Consider the following 11,908-nt stretch of genomic DNA (forward strand, 5'->3'; position numbering starts at 1 on the left):
CTGGTTGCTCCTCCAGCCTTGTGAGCACACAGGAGATGTTTCACCAGAAATTCCCTTGGGAATTGCTTCATCTGACAGATACCTGCACACACACACACACACATCTCCTGCAAGGGCTGTAGCACTGGGTTAGGCACAAGAACATTCTTTGCAGATGCAGTAACCTGAGTCTGTGATTCATTTATCTCGTGACTCAGTGCCAGCATCAGAGCTGCAGCAATTTCAGGCTTAAGGAAGATCCACCCTCTAAGTAAAAGAATAATTTACACTGAAGTAGCTAATTGGCACCTCAACACTTCAATATATCCACTCACAATTGCATTTGGTGTTAGAGAGTATTATGTGAGGTAGCTAATGACACTGTTCCTTCCCCTTTGAGCTTTCTGCAATGGGCAGAAAACCATGCTGCAATGAGAGGGCTGGCCTCTGTAAATTACTTGCTAAATTGAACAGGATTCTCAAAATTAACTTTAAAATTCAGTTGAACTGCTCTCCCAGAACTGCAAAGCTGAAAATTATATCAAATTCTAAATTACATGTGAAGAAAGCAAACTGGCTAGTTCTGGGGAGCAGAACTACAGCTTTTGTATGCTATTATCAGTAATGGCCCCTAACAGACTTCTCTGGAATAACAATACTTCCATGGATGGGAGGATACCTTGTTCTGGATGCAGGATATTTTGCATCAGGCTGTAGTTGTGTCTCAACATATTTATATGATATTTAATTCTCCACTAATTCTCTTGCCAGAAGGAATACAGAAAGCATCTTACAGATGCTATTGGCCACAGAAATGCTGAAAAGAAGATCCTATTTTCTGCTTTCTAGCTTAAGAGAGGAGAATGGTATTTTCTTTTCTTGAAACAAGATTTTTTTATCCTGAAAAATGAATGTTTCCTTTGAGTAAAGCAGTCAGCATATTCCTGAACAGGTAAAAACCCTTAGAAGCTAAACAGAAAGGGAATTTTCAGAAGAGAATATAGTTCATTTTATGTTCAGATATTCTTACCTGCAGTTTATACTTCATTTTTATAGAAGAGCTTTAAGAACAACTTCAAGAGCTGTATAAAAATTTGTGTTGTGTGAAATGAAGTGTTTGGGGTTCAATAATGTTTGCATCCATGTAAGTGTTGGAAAAAATCTAACAGGGATAGACCATAAGTGTGTCTGTCCTTGCATGGCCCCAGCCACCATCCCCTGTGCTCCCCAGGCTTGAGGCTGATGAAGTAAAAAACCTTTCAGAGCCTGCCCAAGGACAGTGCAGGGGAGGGCAGGGAGCTCTGCCCAACGCAGTTACCCCAGTACACAATGTGGCTATTTATTAGGAAAGGCCAGCCCCAATGTCTTCTTAGCTTTGCCAGGGCACAGCAGCTTGGGAAGATGAGCTGTTTTAATGTAGGTGCCCAGTTTTAGGCAGCCAAATTGTTTCACAGTTCCAAAAGTCATAATATTTTTAGGAGAACAGCATCCCTGGCTTTAGTTTCTTTTGCCAGAAAATGGATAAGTAACAGACACAATGAGGAGCCTTCCTTGTGAGAAAGTCAAGCTGAAGACCTGTCTCCAGCTGCCCAAGTCAGATCTGGGGGCAGAAAGGTCCCCCACACCTCATTCCTGACCTGTGAATGACCAGCAGGGTCTTGCCTGCTCTCCTTCCATACTTTCTCCTGTCTGTAGCAGGAGCTGCACTAAAGCACCTGCTGCTTTGTACATCTCAGTAGTCTTTGCTAAAAGGGGGGTAAATCACTGTGCTCACCCAGCAAGGCTTTAGAAAGCAGAGCACTGCTTCTTCCCAGGCTCTTGAAAGATGTAAAGCAAAAAGGTCAAGCTATAAATCCAACTTTGTACTCATAGGATATGTAGGAGGACAAATAATCATATCTTGTCAGGCAAATGACTCTCTAAATTATTTCCATCTCCACACATAGAAAGTCACAGCTCCTGAAATGTATAGCTCAATAGGTAAAATGTGCAGCTAGCCCAGAATTGCAGTACATCTATTTTCAGGTGCCACAAAACACATGTTCATCAGGAAGGCTATTAAAAAATTCATTTCCCAAAGACATCAGCACGAGGCTATCGAGGAGATCAAGTACTGGGTAATGAATTTCACAGGCAGCATAATGTGCACTATAAAAAGGTGAGCTATGAGGCAAAGTCATTTCCTTAGGAAAAAGGCAAGTGTCTCAATGGTCTTGGCATAGGATAACTATATTCTACTTTATCTCTGCAGTTTGATATGTAAAGTATGTATTTTTGAAAGGTCACTTCCTTTTTATATTTATAGAACAGTCTGCTTTTGGCTGCTTCTTTGGAGAGGTGCTATAGGGCAGGAGTTAATTTAAAAAATACCCAAGCCAAAGGTGAAGTTCCACTTTTTTTTTTTTCATTCTGGATATTTAAGCTGTAGGAGCTGGTCAGCAAGGTCTTTATCCACAATAAAATAGATTCAGAATTTATAAAGAAGATGATTAAACTACGCTTACTGACTCAGGCACTAAGATAAGTCAGGAGGATGGTAAATGGAAGAAAAGGAAATTACACAACCTGACTAACAAATGAGTTAGCCAAGAAAGTAACCACTGAGCTCAAAGACAGAAGGCTCCCAAAGCCTGAGGTTGCCCAGAGTGCTGATCTTCAGGCAGTCTCCAGTCCCATTTTCCCCAGATGATTCCATTCTTCTGCAGCATGGCCAGGCTCCCAGTTATCATTTATCCTCCCCATGGCCCATGGTGATAGTGAGGGACAGGGATGGAAGGGCTCCCCAGCCTCATTCATCACCTGGCTCTGGAGAGCACTTCAGCAAGCATCCAGTATTAAGTTAAAAATGTAAATGTTTCCTTAGCAGGGTTAATGAAATAAAGCTAATCACATTTTCTGGCTGCCTACTTGTGAATCAGATGGATGGGAAAGGGTGTTTGAGCAAGTATTGACTTTACTGAAATTTTCTTGGAAGGTTGTTGTTAAAATATTGTTCCTCAGGAACTTGATCTGCCTGCCACAATCTATCTTTGCATATTTTTTAATATCCAAATTACTCACCATCCCTTTTGTTCTCATATCTGTGCCTGGACAGTTTTGCTGTTTTTCAGAGTTGATACTCCAGCCTGTTTGGAAGGCTGCTGGGGGGAGCAGAGGGGGATGTGTGAGCAGCATCCTGGCTTGGAGCCAAGAGGTTTGGAGCCTGCTGTGGCTCTCTGTGCATGGAGCAGTGACCAGCCCCACAGAGGGAGCCTTGCTCTCACCTGGAGGGACTTCATGGCCACAGCAGGGCTGGAGAAAACCAGAGTTCTCTGTGGCTTCCCCTGCAGAGGGGTTTGTTTGACTACACAGCAAACCACATGTTTGAGCTGTACAGCTGTCACTGTGTCTCCAGGTGTTTGCACTGCTGTCCCTGACTGTCCCCACCTGGGAGGGGGACATGGGGCAGCCAAGGCAGTGCCATGTGGGAATAGGACACAAAATGAGCCACACACACACGCTGGAGTGTCCAAGGCAAAAAGCATAGTTTATTTCTGACTCCAATATTTATAGATTTTAAAAAGTGATGGTGGATTGGAGGATGAAATTGCCACCTTGCTAGCTACACTGGTTAGACCAACAGTATATGAAATTTCTCTTCTTCTAGAAAGGAATGTAAAACAATCATTATTTACATAAAAGTGCACGAGAAACTCCATTACAAAAATGTAAACATCAGAACGTTCAGAAGAACTTAGGGTGATAGCACCAAGCACTGCTCTGCCCATGGTGGAGGATCCTGGTTCCTGCTCCACATCTTCTCTGGGCTGGGAAGGAGCTTCAGCTTTAAGGCAGCCTGGTTGTGTGGGATATCACAGAATTTCCTGGCACAGGAACAAGCAGCACACGCAGCACAGAGCTGGGTGAGGCTGTTGGATCCACCTGCGCTGGGTCAGATATAAATAAGACTGATGCAAAGGGTGTTGCCAAAAGGGGAAGCAGGCAGTGGCTTTGAACTCTTGTGCAGCATCAAAAAAGTGCAGTGTGCTGACTCTAACAGGAGCAAAGGAGAAACAGATGAAATAGAACAAAATCAGTGGTTTTGTAATAAGTGAAAAAGTAACAAGTGATAAAGTTTGAGGATTTGGTGCCTTTCCTTTTTTTCTAAGTTTTTTTCAGTGTAATTTTTGACAGTAATTTTTCTTCTAGAATAAAAACATCCATAAACTTTTCCCTGCAGATAAAGATCCTATGGATGAAATATCTCCTTTGTCACAAGGAGGTGGCTCAGGAGCACAGAAGACAGAACATCTTGGCATTAGAGCAGCCACTGTGCCCCAGCTATTTGTAAAAGTTTGTGCCACTGTGGCTGAACCAGCTTCAGACCATACACTCTGAGTGAGGAGAGGGCCAGAGGGCTGGCATTTTTTAAATAGAAATTAGAAAGTAAAAAATGCATTTAAACAAAGTTCAGCCTGACTATTTCTTCAGGGAAAGCAAAGTCTGAGGCCATGGGTGAGGCTAAAAGCCCACGAGTTTGCACAGTAACATTTCTCTTGTCTAAATTACCCAGTAGAATATGGTGGTAGTTGCAGACTTACATACAGAATAAAATTTTCCAATCTAGTTTTTTTTTTTCCTTAGCCTCTTTCAGTGTGCTAGTCACTATCAAAAAGTTCCTACCTTGTTGCATTCATGTTTGTAAGAAAAAAAATCAATTGATAGTGTGTTGGATATTAAATTTACCCTTGGATAGTAAATTTACCCTTGCAGAAAATAGTTTTCCTGTCAGATTATATTTCCATCCCAAAACTTACTTACAGGGGTTTAACATGTCTCCTGTTGTTATGCTAAATGAATAACAAGCAAGGAATGTTGGGGTTTTCTCCATTTAATGATTTATCTTTGTTTTTACCTTTTTCTCTGTGTGTTTATGCTGTTCCTGGCCTGGCTCTTACACACTGAATAGTGGAGTACCAGAAGATCTGAGTGGTTTGTTGTGCTGCTATGACATTTATCAGCAGGTGGCAAAACATGTAGCCATGGTAAAAATGTGTTTCTTTGCAGAAATTATATATTGCATCTTATCCAAGCAGTCTCATGCCTTCTCCTAGGTCAAGGAGGAGAGAGAAAAGTGGGGATGGGAGGTTTCTCTTTGTGTTCAGGCTCAAGATATCTACAATGTGACACTAAATGGTATCTAAAATTGGAGCTAGGAAAAATGATCCACTTAAAGGATGTATGGTTTGGGAAAGAGCTTTAACAGACAATAAAGAATGACCATATGTTTCACCTGGAGATCTCAACAGGCAGATGCTGTGCCCCTCCTTTCTGTGTGTTGGCATGAGCTTAGGGCAAGGGGAAAATAACCCAAAAATGTTTTCCCAAGGTGACCCTGAGCAAAGGGAAGGATCTGTCAGGGAAGGATCCCACTGTCTCCAGTAGATGAGGTGTCCCAAGGGTGGTGACTGCAGAGCAGGAGGAAAACTGCCCTGGTGTGGGTGACCCCCTTGAAAAATATGCTCAAATTTGCATAAACTCTCAGTTCTCATTAAACATTTAAATGGAGAGGCACAAAATGCACCCCACAGCTACACCTGAACAGATTAACTTAAAGCAGAAGCAAAACAAACCCAGTGGGCCCAGATTTGCTGACATACTCAGGAGGCACAGAAGTGCTATAAAGCTCATAACTTCTTTTAGCTCCTGTCTTGGATCCTGCACACCCAGCCCAGAGGACCTGGAGGCTTTGTGGCAATCCCTGAGAGCCTGGCTTCTGTGCCAGGTAAAGCATGGGGCTCTACTGCCAGGCTGGTGCCAGGAGGGGTTTTGTGAAGCACATCACTGAGCAGCAATTGTAGGGGCTGGGCAGTGCCACCAACCCCTTTTCAACATCTCCTTCCCCAGGTGTGCAGGACCTGCCTTGCTCATGGGCTGCAGGTTTTTGTCTTGGCAGGGGAAGGCAGAGCACTCTGGACCACGTCATTACACAGCAGATCTGCTGAGTGGCTGTGGGGAGCTTCTAAAATAATTGTGCCACAGTTATTCACCAGGGTACATTACATTTGGAACCAGAGGTCACTTTCCTTTCTTTACAAGGGAAAACATTGTGAGTGAACCTGTAATTTTGAGTACACTGATTCCAAGACATTTGCAGATACCAAGTGGTTTCCTGGAATAACAGCCTCTCTCAAGAGAAACGTCAAATGCATTTAATCAGCCACATTTAGAGCTCTGCTACATCTACAAATGAATTATTAATGACCTCAAATGTTTTTGAATGATCCAAAAGTCAGGAATAACGTGGCTCTTCAGCTAATCAGCTCTGATTCAGGGCTTCTCCTTTCCACTTTATGCACTAGAGGCTCTGCACCTGCCTGCTGCTGCTAACTGGAGTTCCTGTAGCTCACATTAACCTCTTTGGAGGCTCCTGGGTAGCTGAGCAAACACAGAGTGCAGCTGACACCCAGCTGTGTCCGTATGGATTTGTGCATCACGGAGTAAATAGCCCTGGAGCCTGGGGAAGGTGCAGGATGCTCCAGGGAATGGGATGCTGCTCCCACACTGCACATCCCACAGAGCCCCTCTGCTCCTCCGATGCCACGATGACCTGGCTCATGGCAGATGGGCTGGCTCAGGTGTGTCTGGAGATGCAGGGTTGGATCATTAGTGTTCTTATTAGTGACAGCAGGAGCAGCAGAGTGAGGCTGTGAGACAAAGCACAGCTCAGGCTGCCTGTGCTCCAGCCTGGGCTCCCCTTTGTCATGTTAAGGAAATCATGGCTTATGTCACTTCTCCTGCAAAACAAGTGTCTTGTAAAGTGCTTTGGGAAACAGTTACAACTGTCACATTACATGCAACTCAACCCCCTTCCACTGCACTGTGGAAATACCCTTTCAGAAGGAAATAATTGCTACAATCTCATTTCTCCAGTCGAGGTAATTTGGTTACATTAATTTTTGAATCAACAAGTGTTCTCATTTAAGAGCTCCAGCTGACAAAATAATGGAATCATCAAGAGGCAGATGTAAACAAAGCACTTGCAGTAGCATATGAATTAATGAAAAAAACAAACCAGCATTTACTCTTATGGGTACTAATAAATGAATTCTAGGGTATGTACAAAGAAGAACTACCTCAGGTGCTGAAGAAGGTGTTCAGTAGCTTGATGTATTTGGATCAGATACAGAATTTCTGTTCAATCTGTGTGTTGGGGAGGACCTTAAATAGGAGGACACAATGAAGCAAGTTTTAGGAGGAAGATTTGAGTAGAAACATTTTCTTAGCTGGACAAAAGCCACTGACACAGAGAGTATAAACCAGCTGCATCTGGGATGCTGTCAAATCATAACACAAAAAGGGAATTAAAAATCTGTTCGTCACTTTGCCTGAGTAAAAATTACAGGGTGGTCACTTTATTTTGTATATAATTATAGTAATAAGCTTGATAGTGTATCTGTTATGGATTATGCATTCTGTGTGCATTATTAACAACATGACTGTTTGTCCCACTGCACCCATAAGGAAAACACAAACCACAGACAAATGAAAGCAGAAGCAGCCGTGGCTATTAAGAACAATTAAGCACTACACAGCCTCTCTGCAGGGGGAGGCTCTGGAGTGGTTTAATGGAGCAGATCTCATGATGGGATGTACATTTGGATAATGCTGTCTTGCATATTCAGGTATAACTATTGCTCTGCTGCAGGAGCCTTGGTTGCATAGCAAGAGGCAGCTATAGCTACCAGGAGAGTGCTGCCTATTTAATATTTTCTCATTTCATTTAATTCCAATATAGAGTTGGAGATGAGTTTGTTAGAAATAAAGCACTTCATAGGGAGAGTAGTTGTCTGCTTTCTGTGGCTTGGAGAGGGAAAAGTACTGATGTAACTTCTTAGCTTGAAATCAGCTTGACACTTCCATATAGTTCTGTTAGACAAAGTTCTGTTATTTCAAGCACAAGCCCCCTTTTCTTATTTGTGAAGGTGAACCACAAAGTCCCTGATGGCTTGCACACCCCGTGAGTGAGGTGTTCTTCTAACAAGTGATGTAGTTACTCATGCCAAGATTAGGATTTTTCCAAAGCTTATTTCTTCTTGCACACAGTGTCTGACACATCTGTCCTTTAATGCATAGGTTTGTGCTACTGGTTTCTTGGATCCAAAATCATTCTGGTATCCAAAATTGTCATTGAGCTCTCCCTGAGTAAGAGCCTGGAGGCAGTCAAGCAGCTCCCTAGGGCTTTGGTCAGCTCAGGAGCCTGGGAAGCTCAGGGCAAGGGAGTGCTGCAGGCTATGGCAGGAGGGGAATGATGCTAAGGGACTCCCACCACGTGTGACATCTCTTCCAAGTCCTACACATGCCTGGAAAATCAGACATTTTAGTGTCTGGTGTGTATTCAAGGAATAAAGGCTGGAACAGGGGCTGAGCTCCTGTCAGCTGTGAATGCTTGGGGTAATGGCAACACTGAAGATGAAGCTTTATTTCTGCAGCCTTTGTATTTCATGAGACATTGCCAAAAATCATCCCCACCCCACTCAGCCCAGATGAGCTGCTGCAGAATACCACAGGGAAAACCACTTTTAAACTGCAATCCTGGAAATGAGCTGTCCCAGTGAAAACCACCTCTGACTCACAGAGTTATGCAAGCACATTTCCTTCTGTGAAAGAGCCAGAACCTTTCCAGACCACCTACTGCAGGTCATAACAGGAGCTGAATAGTAAAGGTCTTCTGTGTGCTTATGTGATATGTAAGGGTCATTTCATGGAGAAGGAAATAATATTTTTATCAGACAAACAAATGTTGGTACAGAGGAGTTCCCTGCCTGCCTTGCCTTGGATCTTTGGCCTTTCTTTGTGAGAGATGGAGGGGACTTGTCGGCAGAGCTTCCCAGAGCTCACCTAGGAAGGTTCCATTTTGTATTTTTTCAGAGCTTCATCATCAAGCCTGTCCCAGCAGGACAGATCATTTATGTTCCTCCTGCTGCCAAGAGGGACAGACACACCTCTCCATTATGTGAGGCCAAATTTCCAGTTGTAGGTCATGCAGGTATTACACTGACTGACTTCAGCAAGCTCTTTAGGTACCCCCTGCCCTCGAGGGTAACACCAGCTGATGTTCTTACGGCCCAGAAAACCACAAGCTGATGCTTACAACTTAATTTATATTAATTTAATATATTTTAGAAGAGTCATCTGTAGAAATAAAAATATGTTTCCAATTAGTATGACTTTATCAAGTGTCACAAAGAAACAAAGTCGATTGTCCAGAAATAATTTATTCATCAACAATAAAACACTGAATAGAAAAAGCCTTGTAAATAAAACTATATATATATAATGCTTTATTTTTTTATTTGATACTGCACAAAAACCACTACAGACAGTAACAAAATAATCCAATTAATCTTAAAAATTTCAAATTATAATTGTCACTCTTCATTTATCATGTTTTAGTAACAATGCAAAGGTCATTTGTTTACATATTATACTTTTACTTGATATCATTAAATTGTTTCTTAAAACACTTGAAGCAATTTGTTGTTTGCCCCATAATTTATAACATAGAAGTATATCATTAAACAATATAACAGCTCTGAGAAAGATATGCAGACTGTTCAATGGCAAATAGTCTACCATAGGTTGTTTAGTGTGAGAGCAGGAATAAATCACAACTGAATTGGGATAGAAGTCAACACATTGAAGAGAAATAATACTTGGGGAACATTTACATGTTTTCCATTGCTCGCTTGGTGATGTGATCTCTTTCAAGCTCTGATTTCTCCTGTTTTAGATACTCCAGCACCTTTGCCAGCATATCCTCATCCAGGTACTGCCTGGTTTGTGTGTCATCAGCCTCCCCAGCCATGGAGAGCCTTTTGCTGAGCGAAGCCAGCTTGGCAGCCTCCTGTGGTCCCAGCTGGTTCAGGTGCTCTCGGATGGCCTGCTCCAGGTGCTCCTCTTCCTGCAGGTTGCTCTCCGAGGCTGCAGCAGGGACTCTCTTCATCTGGTTGGTGTTGATCACCTCGGGGTATTTTGCCAGCACCTTTGCCAAGTAATCAGCCAGCTCTTCATCCTTCTCATTCAGCTTCTCGTACTCCGCTTGTCGCCTTTCCAAGTCGTTCATCCAGGCAGCTTTAGGGAACAGGTGTCCTTTCAATCTTCTGGGAATGTAAGACAGTCTTGGCAAATCATTTTCTTGATTAAGACGATTTAGTAAGTAGGAGGGATTCTGATTAGCTAAATTGTCATTTCCCAGAAGGCTGACAATATCTTCAATATTGAGGTCTTCAGGTAGATTTTCTGGAATAAGAGGCTGCTTCATGTACCCGTTTTTAGAGTTTATATTATTTTTAAATATATCACTCTGTCCTAGATTGGTTTCAGTTATCTCATCGAGGTCTTCTGGGAATTCCATTTCCTGCTCAGCTTCCAACCTTTCGCTCTGAAGCTGCTTTTTTTCTCCAGCTTTCAACATGTCTATTAAATCCTCAGGAGGAATTTGCAAATTTCTTGAGATTTCTATCAGCTGAGCTATAGCCTGAGGATCAAGTTGTTTATCCAAAAACATGGATGCTCTTTTTTCCTCAAGTTCTCCTCCAGTCCTTAATTTCCTATTCCCAGCACTACCCATCAGCCTCTTCAGGTAATAATTCATTAGTTTTGAAACATCCTCTGACACTTGATCTTTATTTTCTCTTCTTATTTCATCCTCAAGGAAGCTGAGTTTTCCTGATCTTTTCATTTCGTCGTCAATCTCCTCTTCGTGTTTATCAATTTCCTCTTTGCTGTCTTTTATCTCTTCCTGGGTTTGGCTCTCCACTTTTTCCTCTATGGGATTCCAATCTTCTCCTCCAACCACATCTTCGTAGGCGATGTTATTCACTTTGTACACATCATCCTCATCATCTGTGTACAATTTCTGGTCCTCATCCAGCCTTTCTTTCTTGTGGTTGCTGGGTCCTGCCATCTTGCCCAGCTCCTGGAACACGGACTCCAGCGTGGCGAGGCTCTGGGGGGTGTACTGCTCCTCCACGATCTCGTTGGTGCGCTTGAAGGGACTGTCTCTGGAGCCCTCTTCATAGTGCCCAAGTGGCATCTTGAGGTACTTCTGCCACCTCTCAGGCCACTTGTAAGCCTCGTAATCATCAGCTACTCCAGCTGGAAAGTTATCTGAACCCAGACCGTAGGGCTTACTCTCCTTTGGGCCAGCTTTTGACTCCTTCTCAGCTTGCCGCAAGGCTTCCAGCATCACCTTCACCCACTGGGACTCATCTTCAGTCAAAGAATCCCTCGCATTATCTGGGAGGTGAAGCTGGTCCTTGCTTTCTCTCTGTGGGAGGAGGTAGGGCACACTTTGATAAGAGCTGTAGTCAGGGCTGCCTTCTCCCTGGTTGGTTTGCTTGCGAAGGTCCTCGATGTACTCCAGCGCTTTGATCATGTCGGGATTCGGGAGCCTTTGTAAGTTTTTCATTGCATAGTCTGGGTCTTTCTGAAGCAGCTGGTGCTGCTGGAAGGAGGCTGCATCAACCCAACAGATTAGGACAAAGAAAAAGGTGAGAGCACAGGCTGCTCCAGGCTGGAAGGTTTTAGTTTCTGCCATGTTTAAAATATTTCCTTTAAATAAAGAAGAAGAAGAAGAAAAAGAAGTTGTTAATACATGGAGACAGGCTTAGGGAACAGAGCTATGCAAGAAATTTCTTATCTGTATGCTCCATGTACTTTATGAACATTAATTGTCCAATGGCAGCGCCAAAGTACAAAATACCAATCCTATATAACTCATGAAATGCCCATAGACACACCTAGATGTCATTTTGATCATGAGAACAAAGCACCTAAATGACAAAATTGGTGCATCCATACATTTAAATGCTCCTCAAAATACTTATATTAAAACTACAGACAGAAACATTTTGTGAGATTGCTCCATAGGGCATCCAATTTCATG

At 42.9% G+C, this 11,908-nt stretch overlaps 1 protein-coding gene across 1 annotated transcript; it reads right to left on the minus strand.

The window, feature by feature from the left end:
• Positions 1 to 9,685: 9,685 nt before the first annotated feature.
• SCG2 (secretogranin II) lies at positions 9,686 to 11,560 on the minus strand (the record flags this gene model as incomplete). Its single annotated transcript, XM_084212446.1, has 1 exon — positions 9,686 to 11,560. One exon carries the CDS (start codon positions 11,558 to 11,560, stop codon positions 9,686 to 9,688), a length of 1,875 nt encoding a protein of 624 aa, XP_084068572.1.
• Positions 11,561 to 11,908: the final 348 nt, after the last annotated feature.

The sequence above is a fragment of the Fringilla coelebs genome (genome assembly GCF_963513975.1).
Source record: "Fringilla coelebs genome assembly, chromosome: 10".
Lineage (NCBI taxonomy): Eukaryota > Metazoa > Chordata > Aves > Passeriformes > Fringillidae > Fringilla > Fringilla coelebs.